The 21,611-nt window shown below is 41.6% G+C and overlaps 1 protein-coding gene across 1 annotated transcript; it reads left to right on the forward strand.

The window, feature by feature from the left end:
* Positions 1 to 3,101: 3,101 nt before the first annotated feature.
* FGF6 (fibroblast growth factor 6) lies at positions 3,102 to 17,899 on the forward strand. Its single transcript, XM_021001438.1, has 3 exons — positions 3,102 to 3,450; positions 5,526 to 5,629; positions 17,723 to 17,899. The coding sequence occupies exons 1-3, from the start codon at positions 3,102 to 3,104 to the stop codon at positions 17,897 to 17,899; spliced, it is 630 nt and encodes a 209-aa protein (XP_020857097.1).
* Positions 17,900 to 21,611: the final 3,712 nt, after the last annotated feature.

Here is a 21,611-nt window from a genome sequence, read left to right on the forward strand (position 1 = left end):
TGTTGTCTCCGCCATGAGATTGTGAGCTCCTCTTTTTTCTCTTTCTCGGTATCTTCAGTGCTTAGCACTATGCTTGGCACAACAGAGGCATTTGATAAGTGTTTATTGACTGATTGCATAACCTTGGGAGAGTCATTTATTCCCCATGAGCCTTAGTTTACTCTTTTGTAAAATGGAAATCACCACATTTACTCTAGCTGCCTCTTTGAGATGGAGAGGTAATCAAATGAGATAATGTTTATGAAGTGTTACATAAATGTGAGCTATTATTACAGGCATGCCTTCTCTCATGTAGCTGTATAGTCAATATAGTAGTTTACAAAGGCCCCAGGTGTATCTAACCCTCCTTCTCACCTCCTGGAGCCCATATTCCCGCAATGCTGCTAAGGACTGGAAGGGGAAGAGACATATTCCTAGAGATCTTCATTGTAGAAACAATACTATAAAAGACAATTAAATATAATAGAAATGTTAATCTTATGTGTCAGGTGTATTATAGAACAATGGTTCTTTGAATTTAAACTCAAGTACCGCCTCCTCTATGAACCCTTCCTAATGGCTAGAGCTGAATTATTCTCATCTTAAAATTAGTTAGAGTATTTTATCAGGACCTCCCCTTTGTCTCCTTCACCCTTGACCTTGCATCATTTTGATACCTAAGTACCTGTTCTATCTCTCTCCACTCCCATTTGAATGTAAGCTCTTTGAGAGCATAGACTGCATCACTTTTTTAAAATTTGTACCTCAGATACCTAGCCCAGGGCCTTATGTTTGGCACTTAAACGTTGATTGAGTTATTAGCTGGCCTGGTAATCTAATATTTCTGTAAAATGAAGAGATTCCTCAAGTACCATCTCCTCTATGAACCCTTCTGGCAACCCCATGTGTATTTAATATAGCTGCACAAGCACTGGATTTTATTGTCTTTTTTATTAACTTTGCTAACGTGAGGGGTATCAAGTGGCATCTCAAAGTTGTTTTGATATTCTTCTATTAAAAATCTTGAACTGTTGAAAATTTTTATTTCTTCTTTAGGGAACATATCTTTGACCTGTAGGTTCAAAGGCAAACTCTTCTGTCTGGCATGTAAGGCACATCGTACCTCAGTGCCAATCTGCCTTGCCAGGTTTATTACATATTATTGTCTTTCATTCTTCAATCCAGTCAAACAAGACTTTTGACTGTCCCTCACACACAAAATTTCATCTCTTCTCTGTGTCTTTGCATAGATGTCCCCCATGCCCAGACTCTCACTTTTGCAACTTAGAATCCCTTTAAAGGTTAGTTCAAATGCCATCTCTTACACGAGGCCTTTCCTGACTCCCCAGATATTAATGCCTCTCCCCTCCCACATACAAGTTTTTCTGTATACATTTTGGTTGTCAGACTTTTATCAGAGGTGTTTAATGTAATTTTTCTCAGTTTTTTTCTTTCTTTTTTCATTCTAGCTACATTGCTTTTTGTTGCGTAGTCACTTTATTTTTTTTTATATAATCAAAATCATCTAATTATTATAATTTCCCCTAAGCCTGTTGAGGCTTTATCTCCTCTCCACAGTTGTAAATGATATAATAGTGCATTGTCTTCTAGATTTTTTAAAGGTATGTTTAAAAAAAATTTAGATGGTTGATCAATCTGGAATTTATTGTGGCTATTTCAGTTAATTTCTAGTCTTCTCATTTTATAGCTGAAAAACTGAGGCCTAGAGACACAAAATAGCTTGCCTAAGGTCACATAGTTACTTAGTGATAGACCTACTTAGAACCTAGGTCTTCTGACTCCCAGTCCAATGCTTTTTCTACTAAATTGAACAGTCTAACTTAATCTGGTAATTGCCTATTAGGATGTTTCAGCCTTTAGAAAATATTTTTATGTTCAAGTTTATCCAAAGAATAGTTGAAAAATATAAGTAGGGAATAACGGACTTCGGGTTTAGGTAAGACCAGGAGGTTTAGTGGAGTCAAATATGGAGAAATCTGAAGACAGAGTGAAAAGGACCTGGGACTATTGCCTGTAGTGTGAAGCAGAGAGAGACTTAAGGATGAGGATACAGTCATCCAGATGTATTATGTAGTCAAGGGAGTGGGCTAGATTAGTTCATCAGAGAATAGCTATTCTAGTATAACAGAGGGATTGCAAACTATGCTGGACAAAGTCACTGTCAATTCAAGCCACTGGGCAAAATATCCAAAGTTAGTAGTGTCCCTCCTTCCACTTTTTAGAATTGTCTGATTCTTCACAATCACTAGGCATATATCGCTCTACTCTCAGGGATGTCCATTATCACCCAAGGCTCTACTTTTCCCTATACTGTAGGTTTAGTTCTTCAGGGCCTTTAGATAGAGCCTTTTCTCCCCTGGGAAATGGATAGTTTAACCCATAAACATCCTTCCCCCCTCCCAATTTTTGTGATGAAAATTCCTCATTGATGCCCTACTTAGGGCCACAACCATCATCAGCCTTCCTATGGCCCAGGGATGAACTCTAACCCTCCCTCAAATCCTTTCACCTTGAAATAAGCAGCCAGATTTTTGCCATACTATGCGATTTTGGTCCTTCACTGCTTCTTTCTCTTCCTGCTTACCAAACCCTCCCCACCCCCCCCCAACTATCTCCTTTCCAGGGATGCTCCTTCAAGCTTCATTCCAGCCTCATAGTTCACATGCATGACAGTGTCTGTTGGCTCTCAACGTCCCTTGGGGGAGGGAAGGGTGGTGGGAGCCAGGGCCGAAGAGCAGGTTAATGTTACAGCTCTGGATAAGTGACCTCGGCCAGTTGACGTCAGGGTGATGATGGGTATAGAGGAGGGCTGGGTTTCTGAACTCTAAAGATAGGTCAAATAAAATATAATTGTGCTCCAAGCAGATAGAGCGAGGGAGCCGGAGACAGTCTCTGAGCCATGGTCTCCACCATCCTCAGAGGCTCAGCCAGGGTCCCTGTGCTCCCAGCCCGAGTGCCTGAGGCAGGTTTTGGTTTCATGACAGGAGCTGTAGTCTGCCTTCCAAAAATAAGCCCCTGCGGCCATGCTGAGGGGAGAAAAACAAGAAGGGCGGTATTTTTAGGGCCATTAATTCTGACCACGTGCCTGGGAGGCAAGGTGGATGGCCTTCCCACAGAAGCTGCTCATCACTATGCCTGCAGGAGGAGGTTGCCTCGGGGGCACGCTGTGGGCTTTCATCTTCTTGGGTGTTCTGGCTGGCATGCTGGTACCCTGGCCGCTGGTGGGTGGCCTGGCCAACCCTGTGCTCCTGGAAAGGGGCTGGGGGACACTGCTGGGGTCCCAGCCCCAAGCTGGACTGCCTGGTGGGCTATCCCGCAGTAACTGGGAGAGTGGCTATTTGCTGGGGATCAAGAGGCAGAGGAGACTGTATTGCAACGTGGGCATTGGCTTTCACCTCCAGGTGCCCCCAGATGGCAGGATCAGTGGGACCCACGAGGAGAATCCCTACAGTAAGTGCAGTGGCCTCTGGTGGGGTGGTTGGGGAGTAAGGACCCTAGGAGAAAAGGGTAGGGAAATGAAGTGTGCCCTTATGGTAGGACAAGGGAAGAAAGCTTGCTGAAGTGTGGAAGTCTGGCTTACAGATATTATAAAAAGAGTGTGGAGGGGTCCTCCTTGTCATTCCTCTTCCACTTCCCTTCCCACTGCCCCCCATTCAAGTCTGACCCTTTGTGGTGGCAAGTGATTGGCTAAGGATCCTCTTACTATCATCTCTCTGAGCACCTGAAGAACAGTGAAGCGAAGGAGAAAGAATATTGGCCTGGGCCTGGGAGATGGGCAGAGACTGCAGTTGAATCTTGGCTCCCACACTTACTAGCTGCATAGCTACGGATATTCAGTTTACTCAACTGAGTGCAAAATAAGGATAATATTGCTTGCACTACTTACCTCATGGAGTGATTGTGAGGGATGCACTTTGTAAAATACTATGGGAGTTATTATTTTTTTTAATCATTCCGAATTATCTCCACAGGATTAGCAAAGTCCTGTCTATTACTTTATTAAGCTCCCTAGAGTTCCTTCAGTTTTAGAAACCATAAGGGAGTATGTGTCAGGAATACTCAGACCAAATTAGAGCCTAGCTTATTTTTTAAAAAAGGGTATTGCTGCACAGAGGAGGAAAGGAAAGCAGTCTGCAATTTCTAGCCAAGGGTCTTCCAAAATCCCTATCCTACACCCTTCCTCTTTTCTCACCCATTTCTTCTTCCTAAAATGTTATGCTGGTGGTAGATGTGGGAGAGGGGGAGGGACAACTATCCTGATTCCAGGAGCTGGGGGTAGGGGAACAGACTGAGAAAACCAAGCTTTAAGGATTATAGCACACCCGTCTGAGATCAGACCAGTCAATTCATATAACCTTGGAGTTGGAAGTTGTCCCTGACTACTAGTCAGTTGTGTCCAGCAAGCTATTTCATCCCTCTTGGCCTCGGTTTGCTCATCTGTAAAATGAGAGAGTAGAACAGATGATGTCTAAGTTGTCTTCCAGTTCTAAACCTTACAAATCTTTAAAAAGACTTTAGATATCTAGTCTAACTCCCTTATTTTAGGGATGAGAAAACTGAGACACAGAAAGGAATGACTTGCTTAAGGTCACACGGCTGGCAAGGCTCCTGATTCATTGCAGTGATCTTTCTCCTACAATTATACTGATTCAAGAAAAGGGCTCTTTGGGGCGGGTGATGTCTTGGGAGAAGCTAGATTTTAAATGTAAATGAGGCAGGCGCAGACTTTGACCCACTCTCCTTCTGGTGGATCCTCTCCTAATAAGAATTGATTTTGTTTGACTACAAATTAAATTAGGTACAATAATTGTGCTTGCCTAGATAGTTGAACTATCTGGGTTAGACTGCTTCTGGATTGCCAAGAGCTTTGAGACACAGGAAAGAGCTGGCGCTAAGGGATGCTGCTACGGATGGGGAAATGAACTGATGGTCTCCTCTGTCTAGGGAATTCCATTGAGGAAATTCTCTCTAGCAATTCAGGGCTGCACCTCTTGTATAACCCAAGAGTTTTAGGGAGTTGCATTGGGCAGTGAGAGATTAAGGGACTTGCCCAGAGTTACCAGTCAGAGGTAGGGCTTGAAGCTGGACTTTTGATCCACTACTCCACACTCTGTTTCCAGAGGTCAGTATGAAAAAGAGGGGGAACTGGATGGGATTGGGGAGAGAATGAGGCGGAAGGGTGATTAACGTATGCAGCTTTTCTGGAAGACTGAGATTCAGACCAATCTTGAAGGCAGGAGCATGAATTAGATATCCTCCATAAGCCCCTAAATTCAGAGGTTCTAGCCAGATCTTCACACTGAAATACCTCCTTGCTTAACACAAGTCCCAGTGAAGCAAAAAGATACAGTGGGAAGTGAACAGTCCAGAGATCCTGTCCTTGTTCTGGTTCTGCCCCAAGCTCCTTCTCATTAGGTCTCAATTTTTTTTTCAGTCAAATAAGGCACTGGAGTAGGGGGCCTCTAAGGGCCTCTCCCCCTGGAGCATTCTATGAGTTTAATGTTATCACTCTTCTTTTTACTTAGGTCTTTTGGAAATTTCAACAGTGGACCGAGGTGTAGTGAGTCTGTTTGGGGTAAGGAGCGCTCTTTTTGTGGCCATGAACAGTAAAGGAAGACTATACGGGACGGTGAGTACAAGGAGCCTTTTCTTTTTCTATTTTTTTTTTTAGTCAATTTCGGTTAAGTGACTTGTCCAGGGTCACACAGCTAGTGAGTGTCGAGTGTTTGATCCGAGGCCGGATTTGAACTCAGATCCTCCTGACTTCAGGGCCTGTGCTCTATCCACTGCACCACCTAGCTGCCCCAAGCCTTCTCTTTACTGTTCTCATTCTCCTGAAGCTCTGCAATGAATGAGAATTATAAGGAGCAAGTTTCTCAGGAAGGCATTGGGGGGGAGGGTCTTCATTTTAAAAAAATGTCTTTGTTATATCTTAAGCTTTAATGGTCCGGAGAGGTCTATGGTTCCCTTCTCAGGATAATGTTTTTAAAGGAATAATATTAAATACATGGGACTACAAAGGAAAGAGATTATATTGAAATAGTCAACAAATATTTTTCCCATGAAAGGTCATGGGCCCTCTGAAGTCTATCTATGGACTGCTGGTTGAAAACCCCTGTTCTAGAGTCTAAGTAATGACAGAATAATCCTATTTCTTTTTTAAATTTTCTCTCCATTTAGAGTCTATAGGAATTTGGGGAGCCCTAATGAGGGAAAACTTTCTTCCTCCTTTTTTTCCCCAGACTGCTTTGGGTGGGGCACACAGCCTAGAGCAAGAAAAGGGTTGGTGGAACTAAGAGCTGCTATTTCTCACTCTCAATGAGAGATTTACAGAAATGACCTAAAGTGATTTGACTTCTCTGTCCCCAAAAAATGACTGGTGGGGTATAGCAATTCTTGCTCCCCACAATCAATCCGCAAGCATTTATTAAGTACCCACTATGTACCTGGCATGTACTATGTGCTGGGGGGTAAAAAGGGAAAAAAAATGCAACAGTCTCTGCCTTCCTGAAGCTTAAATTCTCTCAGGAAGTGATTGGAGAGAGGTTGAGTTCCAATAGATCTGGGATATTGAGGTAGGGAATTCTTTGCAACCCAGATGAAATGTTTTTCCTCTTCAGGTTTCATACATTAAGAGATCTAGAGCTGGAGGGGCCTCAAAGGTCATATAGACCAAGCCTCTCATTTTACAAATAAGGAAACTGAGGCCCAGAGAGTGGAAATGACTCAACTAAGCTCGCTAAGTAGAAAGTGAAAGAATTTGAACCCAGGTCCAAGTCCTCTGATTCCCAAATCCAATCTATTCTGTCTTCTAGTCTCAGATACCAGGTTGTAGAATGATTCTCATTATTTATGGCATTAATGCTCTTTTTTAAAAAAAATCACCATTTCTTAGGAAAGAAATACTTGGCATTTTGGTAGAGAAAAAGGTTTATTTTATGTTATAGGTGAGAGCTGAGCTTGATGACCTTTCTCCCTGTGAGATTCTAGGTTTTACTGCTTACCATATTCACAATACAAGCATGTTCTGCTCTCACTCTAGTCCACTGATTTGTGTTCTGTTTGCTACTGGAATACAGTCCCTAATAGGAAAGGTTAAAGAAGTGAAATCATTAACCCCAAGGACAAGGACTAGTTCAAAGCAGTTTTCAAGAAAGACAATTGTTAGTATATGTCAAGAAATGAGTTCTATACCTCCACTGGAGACAGACTAGGAGGAAGTGGTTTTGAAAGTTAAGGAAAGCGAGGATTTGGAGAAAGATATTTTGTTGGAGAAGGCTGGTAAATGACAGAATGGGCTTAGCCAAAGGCAGGTTTTCAAATGTCCAAGATGGTTTCAGGGAAGTCTTTCCTGAAGATAAGGGGATGGATGATTTTGGAGGTCATCTATCCCCTTTTGAAGGTTTTACCATTATGAATGGGGGATGGGGAGAGAAAGAGAGACAGAAGAGAGTATTAGAACAGGAATTCTTAAACACAGTAACCATCTTGGAGAGCTAGACAGTGAGTGTGGGAAAGAAAATTTCAACATTCAAACAATAAATCAACAAGCATTTATTAAGAGCTTACTATATGTCAGCCACTTTGCAAAGGGTACCAAGACAAAAATGAAACAATCTTTTCCTGCTTTCAAGGGGTAAGGAGTGATCTAATTTATGAATCTCCCAAAAGACTTAGTACAAGGAACTTAGGGGAGGAGGACTGAAAGAAGGGAAGAAGCATTTATATGTCACATCCTACATGTTAGGCTCTGTAATAAGCACTTTACAAGTATTCTCTTCTTTGATCCTCGCAATGACCCGATGAGGTAGATGCTGTTATTATCCTCATTTTACAGTTGAGGAAAATGAGGCAAACAGAGGTTAAGTGACTTGCCCAGGGTCACCCAGATAAATGTCTGAGGCTGGATGTGAACTCAGCTCTTCCTGATTCCAAGCCCAGTTCTCTAGTGTACTATCAAGCTGGCTCTGCTTTACTACGAGGCAGAGCAGGCAGCCACCTTTATAAAATGATTTCAAGCATCCTAGAATGTTTTCCCAATCAGCTTGACTATCCATAGGTAAAGAGCTAGAAGGGACCCCTCATTTTATAGCTGAGGAACTGAGGCACAGAGAGGTTAAAAAACTTCTCCATGACTATAAAGCCAGTAAAAGGCTGAGGTCAGATTTCTATTCAGGTTTTTCTAACTTGAAATTCAGCATTCTGTCCACTACACCAAGTTGTCTCCCAAGTAGAAGCCTCCAATTTTGTTAATTGTTAAAAGCTTTTGTTTTTTTTAAAAGCTTTCAGTTTTAAGTCCATCAGATGAACACCTTCACTGAGAATTCACTAGTAGTTGAATATTACACATGGTTTCCTCTAAGACAGGGGTGGGGAACCTGAGTCCTCAAGGCCACATGTGGCCCTCTAGGTCCTCAAGTGTAGCCCTTTGACTTGGATACAGTCAAATTTGAAGATATTTATTCAATCAAATCCAAGTCAAAAGGCCACACTTGAGGACCTAGAGGTGCACATGTGACCTTGAGACCACAGGTTTGCCCCTGCTCTAGGATATTATGATGCCCTCTGCCAAGGGCGTTTGATGGAGATCTGGAGGCAAGCTAAAAGCAGGAAAAGAGTACTGAGAGAAGATGGGGTACTGTGAATATTAATAACAAATTTTACAATTTTACCCAGGACTGATACAGGGAAGGGAGGCTGAAAAGGGATAAGCATATGAGATTTTAAGAGAAAAGGCTAAAGAAAGAAAAGAAACCCAGAAAACACATATGGAAAACAGAGCTAAATTATTGAAATTTCTAACTACTAGAGACATGTATAAAACATGTGCATATCCTCATTGCACACAATGAGGTAGGTAGCTTTAAAAGGGGCACAAGGGTTTGTAAAAGGTACTATTCTTAAATGGTTAGAGTCTAGAGGAAAAAGGAGAATCCCTGTGGGAAGCTCCAAACCCTTAATCTCCTCTCCCCATGGCATTTGGCCAGAGAGAAGACTGGTTCATGAAAGTCTCTTCTCTGATATAGGAGATTCCCTCCCAACCCCCACCTTTACTCAGGCCCCTAAGCAGCTATATGGGAGATCCACTAGGTTAAGAACAGAGCCTGTGTCCTGGGTGCTGACAGCAGCTGACAGTTGGTATGGCAGGAGACCAGGTGGTCTGTCTAACCTTCCGCCCCTTCTTCCCCTCCCCAACCCAGCAATACCAAACTAGGGGCCTCAGAGGTTGTTATCACAATCTAAAAAAACAATTGCCCAAATGATCTCAGAGCCAGGAAGGCTCCTGCTGGGTGATGATTTCATTCAAGCTATTTCTCCTTAAGCTCCCAGGGTTGCTTCACTCTGGATTCTCAGCTGGAACAGCAAAATGATTTTCAGCAAGGAAGGCTGCTATTTGCATTCAGAGGTTAAATTACCCAGAGTGGTTTCTCCTGGGATGATGGAGACTGAGATTTCCCCAAAAGCTGAAAGGGGTGATGGAGATGGGAAATGAGAGGGAGGAAAGAAGGAGGGAAGAAAGGAAGGGAGGAAGGAAGGAAGGAAGGAAGGAAGGAAGGAAGGAAGGAAGGAAGGAAGGAAGGAAGGAAGGAAGGAAGGAAGGAAGGAAGGAAGGAAGGAAGGTGTCACTAGATGGTCTGACAAAGGATATTGCTTTTACAAAACTTCAGTAAAGCTAACCTTTTTTTTCCCCTTTTGATATCAGGGTTGTTTTGGCGTTAAGGTTGTTGTACTTATTTTAGATATGACCAGCACTTTGCATATATGGGTATGATTTTGCAAAAGCTCTCTCCTTGCACTTCATTAGGTCCTGTCATTAGGACTTTCTAACAATGAGAGCTATCCAAAAGTGGAATGGACTACCTCAAGAGACAGTGAGCTCTAGATTTCAGCTAGGAGCCAGAGAACCATCTGTCAGTTATGTTGTAGAGCTCTGTAGCCTTTGAATCAGGGGTTCACGACCTGAAGCCTATAGACCCTTTCTCAGAATAATGTTTTTAAATTCATGAAATAAAATATGTAGGATTACAAATAAAACAAATTCTATCAAAATTCAGTTATCATAATATTGCAATACTTTATGGACTTCAGGTTATAGCCTCAGCTCTAAAACAATAAATAAATTAAATGTACATCGTTGTTATTATCAGAGTAGAGGGTTGGTCTAGATGACCTCTGTTGCCTCTGCTGACTCTAAAGTTCTCTGATTCTGTGGTCTAAGGCATTATCTTGGAAGATATGAGGGAGGGAAGTAACTCAGTAGTTACCTAAAACAATTGATGTTGGCTCCTGGCAGGGAATATGGCTCTGAAGGGAATGGTTCATGGTCCATGTAAGTGTTGATGAAGTGAGGAGATGGGGAAATCAAGAGCCATATATACCCCATGCATCTATAAACAGCACTGGATTCCTGGGTTTGGGGGAATCAGTATTAAGGGCTATGGGAAGAAGGCACTGTTCATTCAACCTTTCCAGGGCAAACCCTAGTACTGGATGCCATAGAGTACAGATTGAGTTTCTCATGGAGCTTACAATCTAGTTGGAGAAGCAAAGCAAAATAGAATTGGAGGGGAGGAAGTCCAGAGAACATTTTTTAAGTGCCATGTAAACAAATGCAGATTAATACAGTATAAATTGTGTTGAGGAATGATTGGAAAATAAGAAGTGGCCTCAGTCATCTGGCCTTTATCCATTAAAAATGAAATTAGGAAAGGAAGAAAGATGCAGCTGGGGAGATTTAGGAAAGACAGAAAGAACTTTATAGTAGCCAGAGTTGTGAGAAGCTGAATGAATGACCAAGAGAGCCCATGAAATCTACTTGGACTTCAAAGATCAATTTTTTTTAATCCTTTCATTTTTACAAATTAAGAAGGGATCTTAGTTTAGAAGTTCCCTTCTACATTTGCAGCAGGACCAGGAATAAAACCCAAGACTGGTAAATCCCAGGCCAGATCACTTCTCTGGAGAGGTGTCCTCTCCTCTCTTTCTGGGGGTGGTGTTAGTATAAAACTCTGCCTAAAGACAGGAGAATATAGGAGACAACCTCTCCTGCCATTGTAATCCCATGTTTTTAAAGAGCATTTTTGCTTTGGAGAATATTCATTGCAATATTTATTAATTTCTCCCTATGCAAAATGAATCTTTTCTTTCTGAGAACAGAGAAGTTTTAGAGAGAGATTGGTTGCACATATGTCCCATTAGATCAGCATGGAATTTAAGACCATATAGTCCCAGGGCTGGAGGCATGACAAGCCCAGGATATGTGATCCTTTGGGATTATTTTCATTTGTTAAAGTAATAATATACAGTAGCTGCTTTTATTAATATAGCATCCACATGGTTGGATTTCTTTCTCACCAGAGACGAGAAGCCAACATTCCCTGTGTCATAGGATATGCATGTAAATTAACTAATACAGGGACTTGGTCTTGGTACATTCATTTCAATTCAACAAACACTTATTAAGCTCCTACTATGGGCAGAGCTCTGAGGTAGGTGTGGGAATGATACAAAGTCATGCATCCTTGCACTCACATTACAGAACTGTTTCCCAAAGGTTTTTGTTCTGAGAACCTTTTTCAACAACAACAAAAACAGGTATTGTGAGTTCCCAGAGTAATTTAATGTGCTCCTCATAATATTCTTTTAGATTTATTCATTAAGTGCTCAAAATAACTTCAATAGTGACTTTTGCTCAGAAAAGCTCCAAATCAAAATTTGCATTATATAATTAAATTTATAACTTTAAAATTTTATTCCACCTGTGATTATGAAAACTCTAATTTCAAAAATTATAAAACTCTAATTATATCATGATTGGGCAATTATTTACTGCTTAAGGTGTAATTAAAGAAATTTTAGCACAAACTTCTTGGACCATCTTCACAAACTTCCAAGGAATTTGAGAATCATTAAATGGGAACTACTTTCTTTTCCCCTGTGCTTAACATACATAATGCTTGGCACATGGTAGAAATTTAGTAAAATGTTTATTGACTGACCGACACAAAGAAAAAATATCTACCTGTGACAGCTGAGTATATGAAGGTGCTAACAGCAAACAACTTTAATCATTACCACTTAACTACCAATGAATATCTGCAATTTATTTTGATTCAGGTCAATATATATTTATTTAATGCCTACTACCCAGTGGATCAAGATACTGTGAAAAATGATGGAGAAACAAAGATTAAAAAGCAAACTGCATCATTCTTATGTTCAGGGAGTTTACGGTTTACTTGTGTGCATACTACATGTAGAATATGATGGAGTCAAAGATGAGATCAGGAAAAGTGATCCAGGAAAAATATTGTCTTATCTATATAACATTTAATTTCTCTTCAGACCTTTTTGTTGTTAGTCAGTCATGGTCAACTCTTTGTGACCCCATTTGGGGTTTTCTTGACAAAGATACTGGAGTGGTTTGCCATTTCTTTCTCCAGCTCATTTTACAGGTGAGGAAACTGAGGCAAGCAGGATTAAGTGACTTGCCCACAGCTACTAAGTGTCTGAGGCTGGATTTGAACTCAAGAAGATGAGTCTTCCTGTCTCCAGATCTGGCACTGTTTCCACTGCACCACCTAGCTGGTGAATAGTGGGTGGGAGTCAAGGGAGAGAGAAAGTAGTGAGAAGCACCATGTTGTAGGATTTGGGGTCAGATGGCCTAGGTGCCATTTACTGTGTGACTTTATGCAAATTATTTAGTCCTACTATGAAGTAGATAGAGCAAGAATTAGTAATACACACAGAATTGGAGGCACAGAGGCCAAGACTCATTAAGTGACTTGTCCAAGGGCATCCAGTAAGGATGTGACAGCTAATTATAGAATCCAACTATTCTCTCTGAGCAGGCTGGCCCCTCTCCTGGGCAATCAAGCAACAATATTGCTAGAGCCACTCGGGGAAGCATACTAGAGAGGGGGTTATGAGGAGCTAGGAGGTTAAAGAGAACTCAGACACAGTCTGTTAAGAAAGCCACAGAGAGACAAGAAGGCAGCCTGCTAGCTAGTTTGTTTGCCTCCATAGAGACAAACTAACTCAAACAATTGAAACATTATAATCATGTCTGTTTTCCGTGTTTCTCTGTAAAAACTTTTCCATTCATGTTTGTGAAAGGTTTTAAGAAAAATGCAAAAAAAAATTACTTTTCTTAAAAAACCTATTTTGATGTAAATTCTTGTTCATTTTCGCAGATTATTAGTATTTTCAGCAAAAAGTCATAGCTTTACTAAAAATCCATTTCAACACAAATTCACATTCATTTTCATAAATTTTTAGCATTTTCAGCAAAAATTAATTGCTTTACTATAAAACCTATTTTAATATAAATTCACATTCATTTTTGCAGATTATTAGTATTTTCAACAAAGAAGTAATAGCTTTACTAAAACCTTTCAACATAAATTCACATTAGTTTTCATAAATTTTTTATCATTTTCAAAGAAAGTAATTGCTTTACTCAAAAGTAACTGTTTCAATGCAAGTGCACATTAATATTCATAAATTTTCAGTATTTGTTGAGCGCTGCTGTTATAAGAAGGTGGAAAACTGCCAATATATTTTCTTCATATTTTTCTCAAAAAAAAATGTTTTTTTGCTGGACAAAACATACCAAAAAAACTTTTGAATATGACAAAGATAAACACGTCACACCACCTAAATCACACGTGGAATTAATGAATACACAAAGATTTTACCATCCGGGACCCATAAACAAGCTACTTTAATTATGATTTCAACAAGATGTTTGCTTCTTGCTAGGATTTAGACACATATGTAGCCAAATGAAATGCACTGGCTTCACATAAATCTCTCTTAGCTTCTTTGGTGAGTATGTTAAAGTGACAACATTGTCACTTGTGCCTTACAAAAAATGACTTGCTATTGATAAGGAGGGAATGGGGGAACTTACTTATTAAGAACTTAACTATGTTCCAGGCACCATACTAAGCGCTTTACAAACATTATGTCATTTTATTCTCTTTTGATAGATCTCTTTTATAGCGTGAACTTTTTTAGTGATCTCATTATTACATCTACAAGTTCCAAAGAAATGTTTTCTTGTGCCTAATTCAGATTCAGATTTATAGTCCAAATCTGCTACAATTGAATATGCAGATGATATGAAACTAATAGGAGATCTGTCAACCAAATATAGCTTCCTTCCCTTAGGAGAGCGATGAACGGTTTCTTCCAAAGGATTGAGTTATTCCAACCCCTTGATTCACTCTTTTCTCCCCAGTTTCACACTCTAGCACTTCTATGAGACTACGAGGGAGAAAACAGCAAAACAGAGGCACTCAGAATGAACTTGGTTGTTCACATAGTTTTGGAGGCTGGGCAGTTGAGCTATGCTGGAAGGCAATAGCCCTAATGAGGACACTAATTTCTCTCCAACTCTAAGCCTGCTTGTAGACAGTAAATTAAAACAGGGAAAGCTGAGATCTCTGGGACGGTGTTCCTTAAGCTGCCCTTTATGTTATGGTTGTGAAGACAATAATGGGAAGCTAGGTGGCACAGAAGATAGAGCACTGGGTTCAGAATTAGGAAGACTCATGTTCATGAGTTCAAACTAGCCCCAGATACTTACTAGCTGGGCAAGTTCCTTAACCCTGTTTGCCTCAGTCCTTCGGCTTTAAAGTGAACTGGAGAAGAAAGTGGCAAACTACTCTAATATCTTTGCAAAGAAAATCCCAACGTGGAATCACCAAGAGTCAGACACGACTGAAATGATTCAACAACAAAGATGATAGCTTTGATTGAAAAGCCAGTAAGAAACCCAGGTGAGAACCCTTCATGGCAGGAGCAGTGAGGAATCTGGTTTCATGGGTGGCTTTTCTTTTGTGAATGTGTTTCTTTGTGTTATATGGTTCGCTGGGAAAAGCCATGGGCTCTCATCAAAATTCCATTTGTATGTCCAGCTATAGTGTAGGAAAATCCCGTTATCTTTCAAGCAACTACTGGCATAGACTAGACTAGGGCAGAGGACACTATTCTCTAGGCATGGGTGATTTTTCTGGTGAGGAGGGGAAAGAGCTTGTTGATTTGTGGCTGAAAGCTAACACCCATTATCTGAACATTGCTTTTCTCTGACAAATTAGCATATAATAGGAAGCCATTGTGATAGTTATAACTACCTTCCTCTTCTATTAGTTTTTAGGGCTTCCCGTCCTCCAAGGCACCATGTAGACACACTGCCATAGACTGAAGGGGTTAGTAGAAAGAGCTTTGGACTTTGAGTCACGATATCTGGGTTTAAGTTGTTCCTCTTAGCAGTAGATGTGTGATCTTGAATCACTTGATCACTCTCAGCCTCAGTTTCCTCACGTATAAATCAAGGCTAATAAATATTTACAACACTTATCTCATGGTGGGTGTGTCTATGTAACTCATGTCTTGGGACTTCAAATTCTAGGCTTATACAAAATTCAGTCCTAGATTGCTATTTTTCAGTCACGTCTGACTCTCTGTGACCCTACTTGAGGTTTTCTTGGCAAAGATATTAGAGTGTTTCTCTTTTTTTTTTTTCAGTTGGGGTTAAGTGACTTGCCCAAGGTCACACAGCTAGTAAGTGTCAAGTGTTTGGTCTGAGGCAAGATTTGAATTCAGGTCCTCCTGACTTCAGGGCCAGTGTTTTATCCACTGTGCCACCTAGCTGCCCCTAGAGTGTTTTGCCATTCCCTTCTCCAGTTCACTTTACAGATGAGGAAATGAGGCAAACAGAGTTAAGTGACTTGCCCAGAGTCACACAGCTATAAAGTGTCTGTTGTTGCTTGCTGTTCATTCTTCATTCTCAAAGAGTACCATGACATCAGGAAGATGATGCCATGACTTGCAAGTGAATTGGGTTTAAGTGAGGGAGCACTGTACGAAGTCACCAGCCTCACTTTCTCCTCCAGAGCCACCTGGGTCCAGTGACAAGACATAAAGGGGAAGAGTAAGTGTCCGAGGCCAGATTTGAACTCAGGAAGATGAGTCTTCCTGATTCCAGGCCCAGCACTCTAGCCATTTCTCCAGCTAGCTCTTATCACCTCCAGTTAGAGTTGTCTCTGGGAAATCTCAGGATTCATTTCTGAGTATTGAAGGTCTCCTGTGATGTGGGTAACAATATCCTGAACAGGCACTTGTGGAATGTGCTTTAGTTCGCACCACAGAAAGTGCAGAAAACTAATAATATAATAATTCAAAACTTACCCATGGGTCTTGTTTAAATTATACGAATGAGCAGTCTAGGGCTAAAACTTTTCCTTAGATATGCCACAAAAAAAGGAACCCACATTTGGAAAATCAAGAAGTGATTATATAAATTTTACAAATTAACATTGGAGCTGAAAGGTGTAGTACAGAAAATATTGGCTGCATAAGCGTAGAGCTGCATTTAAATCCTAGCTGTACAACTTTAGGCAAATTAGCTAACTTCACTGGGCCTTAGTTTTAAAGGATTGTAGATTTAGCTCTGGAGTGACCTTAGGGGTCATCTGTTTTATCCTCCATCATTTTATAGACAAGAAAACAGAGACAGGATCTGAACCCAGATGTTCTGATTCCAAGTTCCATGCTCTATCTACTAAGCTATACTGCCCCTAAAGTTCTACTCTAATGCCTCATCCTGATATGGAGGTGACTCTGGGTTCTTGATGGCTATGTCAGTGAAGTGTAACGTCTGGTAGGTGCCACAGAGCTGCTCAGACTTCGAGTCTAGTCAAAATAATGAACTGTATGCCTGTGGTCTAAAGACCAGATTAGCTAAGAGTCTCATTAACAGGCTGGCCAAAAAGTGATGACTTTTTAAGCTACAGTAATTCTCTGAGACTGTTTGACAATTTATAGAGAGGTTGCCTTCTAGGTTGATGCCGGGAATTCTGAGACCAATAAAAGTATTTGTCATTCATTTGATCAGCATCTAAGTCTATGAGATTCCATAGACTCTGCCTGTCGTGGTTTCTTAGAAAAGATACTGGAGTGGTTTGTCATTTTCTTCTTCTGTGTGTCCCCATTTTACAGACGAGGAACTGAGGGGTTAAATGACACAGCTAGTAAGTGTCTGAGGTTAGATTTGAACTCAGATCTTCCTGATTCTAGGACCCTCTGCTCTATCCACTATACTACCTAATAAAAGGATAGCTTCCCCCAAATACTGAACTGTCTTCAAGAATAGCATAGAGCATTGTCAATTTGTGGCCATGGAAAGAGCACCAGACTTAGAGTTCTAGCCTCAGCATTTGCATTAATTTATTATGAGATTGTGTGCAAGTACTTCATTCACCTCTTTGGGTCTCAGTTCCCTCATAGGGAAGTGGATAGAATGTAGGACTTGGAGTCAGGAAGACCTGAATTCAAATCCTGCCTTAGACCCTTCCTAACCAAGTGACCCTGGGCAAGTCACATAACCTGTCTCAGCACCTACCTCAAAGAATTTCTGAAGATCAAATTAGATAACATTTAAAATGCTTTGCAAATTATAAAGTATTACATATAAATGTTAGCTATTGTTATTATCTGCAAAATGAGGGTATCAGATTAGATGGTGTCTGAGGGTTCTTCCAGCTCTTACATTCGGTGGTTCTCCCTGGAATAGTTTATTGAGGGATGTAGCGGGTTTGTCTGGGAGGGAGGCAATGGACCTATCTAGAACATGACTAAGACGGTTGCTGTTAATCCCTTCTCACAAGCGCTCTCTGCCAATCATCCCACCTTTTTGCTCCTCTTCTCTTCTCCTCAGCCCAGTTTCCAAGACGAGTGCAAATTCCGAGAAACCCTCCTGCCCAACAACTACAATGCCTATGAATCAGACCTGTACCGAGGGACCTACATCGCTCTGAGCAAGCACGGACGAATAAAGCGTGGCAATAAGGTGTCCCCGGCCATGACTGTCACTCATTTCCTGCCCCGGATATGAAGAAACTAGAAAGAAGGCTCACCTGGAGAGGACAACAACTTCTCTGTTTGAATTTTGCACAAATGAATAGCATCCCTTTCCCACCCCCACCCTGTGGATGTCCCTTGAATCAAGTGTTTTTAGCGTTCGTGGACATATATTTATCAAGAAACTGACCAGGAGATTTCGGCCTTCTTAACAACATTTGGTTGCCTTTTGCTGCTCTTTCTACTCCAATTCATGTGGTTTTCCTGGTGCTTCCTAGAAATGTCACCCGCTAGACACAGGAGGAGTGTCCCCATCTCCCAGAATGGCAATGTAGCCTCTGCTGTGATCTTATGCTGTAACAGAAGGTATAGATGTCTGCCATGGGATACAAGTACACACACGGGGGTGTGTGTTTGTGTGCGCATGTGTATGCATACTTATATGTCCTTATATATACAGAAAAGAGGCATTTCAAGGCATTGAGTTTCATTTCTCCTGGCTGCATGACTACAGGAATCTACCCACAAGTATGTCACTTGTCAAACAGTCAGGATTGATGGATGCTCTTTGATATGGCCTCTTCCCTCGATCTCTACTTAGAGGCCAGTGACTTCACAGCAAGCAGGGAGCAGCTGTCCTGTGAGTCCATGGAGTACAAGGCCAGAGATTTCAACTATGAACAGGAGGAATGATGATTAGACACGCAAAGATTCTTCACTCTAAGGCCCTGGAATGCATTGCCAAGGGAAACTGGGGGTATCTCCTTAAGAGTAAAAAGGGGAGAACAGCTGCCTAGAATGGTTGAAACAGACCTGCATGCAGGCAAAGGGTGAACTGAATGGTCCAAAGAGTTCCCTTTCACTGGGAAGGTTCTCTTCAGAATAAAGGCAGGGATGAGGCTGCCTTCCCATCGTTCTTCCTTGTGTTGAAGCATATCATTTGAACCTGAGATGGGAAGGAGCCTCATTTGGTAGCCTTCTCTGAAGGGACAAGGAAGGGGGTGGGAAAACGTTAAACTGTATCAGAATACAAGGGGCAGATATTGTGCAACAGAACCCGTCTCTGGAGTCATTAGCCTGGAGCTGGCAGAATGAACCTCTACAGGTCCACCCTTTCCATTTGGTCCAAGGATTATGTTAATTCTGTGAAAAATGAGCTTCTGACATCAGCCAAGCATGAGGTGAACCCTTGTCTGCTAGATTCCATGACACCCCCTGCCTTTTGAAGTGGAGGTCCCCAAGTCAACTATAAATACTGACTCTGCCTTCAGATTCCTGCCCTGCTGGAACACTCCTAAATCTAAAACCAGAATGAGCCATGTCAGAGTACAAAACATTCTCTGCATATGTGAACCAGAAAGTTACAGAATGACCTGACATCCCACCCTGCCACCATTTTCTTGCCCCTCCCTTCCCCTGCCCTGACTGGAAGACAATCTCTCATCTGTTGCAAATATCTTCAACCTCAGCATACCTCTCTATTTGCAGATGAACCCAACTATAAATAGACCTGAGCAGTGGGTATGTGGACCAAAGATGGCTCTACAGGACCCAAAGGCAAGAAACTATTCTAGCTATAGTCCTGTCTGTCAAATGCCAAAGACAGCCATGTCTCTCTGCTATTTGGAGACAGGGATCTGGGTGAGGTGACTTCTGGAGGCATCTTTTAGATTATTGAGTCAGTGGTGGTAGAAAGCATCTTTACTGGAGAATCCCAAGATGCGACTTCAAAATCTGGGGTTCAGCGGGCATTAGAATTCTAGCTGAAAGAATGGCAACAGAATGCTAGATGGAAAGGTGGTTGGTCATCTTGGTCAGGGAAAGAGGCAGGGTGGATAAGTCAGAGGATCATTTCCTCTCTTCTCATCTCTTTGCAAAAACTTGGCTTTATTGGAAGGAAACTCCAGAGAATGCCACAAGGGCCAAGGTTACTGCTATATCCTCTTGAATACATATTGGATGACTCAAGCTGCTTTAGATATCAACTTCCCTTTCCCAACCTAGGAGTGGATAGAAAATAAGGCCAATGAAAAATGTCATCTATAGGTTGCAATGGTTACTTAGGTATCTCTTCCCAAGTACAAGTTAGGTAGAAGTCAATTTAGAGCCTATAGTCAACCTTTGGGAATCATAATTAGTGAAATCTGCAAATAACCCAATCACCTTTTAGTAGACAAAAGCTTACATTTGTCCCAACTGATTAACTTTAGCAAAATGGACAGCTTGGATTTAATCCCCTCTTCTTTGCTCTGCCTTCTTTCTGATGAAGGTGAAAATGTGTCATGTGATGACTAAGACAAAGAAAAGAAGTAAGAAACTCATGTAATTCATAAATTGGAAGTCTGTCACTTTTTGGAATTGACTGTATTGACTTGAGGTCCCTGACCTGACTCTGACTCCCTCAGGACAGATCACTGTAGAGGGAAAAGAGTGGGTAACCCAGGAATGGATGAGAGGTGCCTCCCTCCCTAATACTATTTGTTCTTGATATATACTGTCCTAATTCCACTCTAGCCAGCCCCACAGAACCAAAGTGGTTGTTAAGAGGACTGACTCAGTCATGGGTAGGGGAAGCCAAGAACACCTTTCCCTCCCTACCCAATAAGCCCAGTCACTTAGAGGAGCTAAGAATGATTTAGACCAGCTTTTTCCTAAGTTCTCAAGAATCTTCCAGACATCTGAAAGCCAGGACTGGTTGGCCTCTCTTCTACCCATGAGGACAGGGAGGTGGCATTATTGCCTCTCCAAGCTCACAGGCCAATATAAAGAACAAAACCATCCGGAGGCATGACCCTGAGAGAAGATATTTCCTTAGCTGGGAGCTGGGGGTGGGGGTGGGGTGGGATGTTGGTAATCTTACTAGACAATTCTAGAATTGCCTGGAGGCTTTCTGCCTTTGTGAAGATCCCCTGTGGGAGTACCAAATGACTTTTTTTTAAAAATTATATCTCAGTCATGTTTCATGCACACACACACTCTCCCCAATATTCCCCATGAGTTCCCTTGCCTTCTTATATGTTTCCTTTTGCATAATCTCTCTTAAAAACTACTTTTTAAAACATTGTGAATCCATTATCCATTCCCATCTCCCGTCCTTTGCAATCTACCGAGGATTGTGATCTAAGAAAGTGATAATTTCCTCTTCTTTTTTTTCAGGTCATTGTATTATCACATTAAGGGTAGGTGACTTGCTACTCTTGTCTCTAGAAGTTCAGGGCACTGGATAAATTCCCCCTCTGGGGTAGTCCTATCATGGTCTCGTGCTAGTACGTACTTTTCATGATGGCTAATGGCACGCTTGGCTGCAGGGACTCATGGGCCTCCACTCCCACCTCCTCCCAAGACATGCACCAGTGTCTAAGTTCTGTCCCCTTTGTTTGTCTTGGACCCCAGCTCCAGCTATCCTTGCAAACTAATCTTCCAGGCTCTGTTTCTGTCCTCTAAGGCCTTACGATTTCAATCTGTCCTCAGGTTACAAAGGTCTTTGCCCTTTTACACATGGACACAGGTGCTAGTTTTCATTCATCTTTCCATCTTCCTGGAAACATCTGCTCTTCCCCTAGGGCTCTGGGCAATGAGTTCCTGGGGAGATGTTTCCTACCCCATCAGGTACTTGATGGTCTGTCTTCCCAAACCTAGTAGAAAAGCGGAGGAAAATCAGTAGGGGATGGGAAAAACTCAACAGATCATCCAGTCTTCCAGACACTGAAGTTATTAAGCAGTGTCCAGGTATACTGCTGCATCCT

Source organism: Phascolarctos cinereus, unplaced genomic scaffold (assembly GCF_003287225.1).
Source record: "Phascolarctos cinereus isolate Bilbo 61053 unplaced genomic scaffold, phaCin_HiC Scaffold_1;HRSCAF=81, whole genome shotgun sequence".
In the NCBI taxonomy this organism is placed as follows: Eukaryota; Metazoa; Chordata; class Mammalia; order Diprotodontia; family Phascolarctidae; genus Phascolarctos; species Phascolarctos cinereus.

What these genes read in the sequence shown, in the direction of transcription:
- FGF6 (XM_021001438.1), top strand. Translation starts at nt 3,102, where the DNA reads ATGGCCTTCCCACAGAAGCTGCTCATCACTATGCCTGCAGGAGGAGGT. An exon ending in CCACGAGGAGAATCCCTACA is followed by an intron (nt 3,451 to 5,525) that starts GTAAGTGCAGTG and finishes CTTTTTACTTAG; the next exon opens with GTCTTTTGGAAATTTCAACA. An exon ending in AAGGAAGACTATACGGGACG is followed by an intron (nt 5,630 to 17,722) that starts GTGAGTACAAGG and finishes TCTTCTCCTCAG; the next exon opens with CCCAGTTTCCAAGACGAGTG.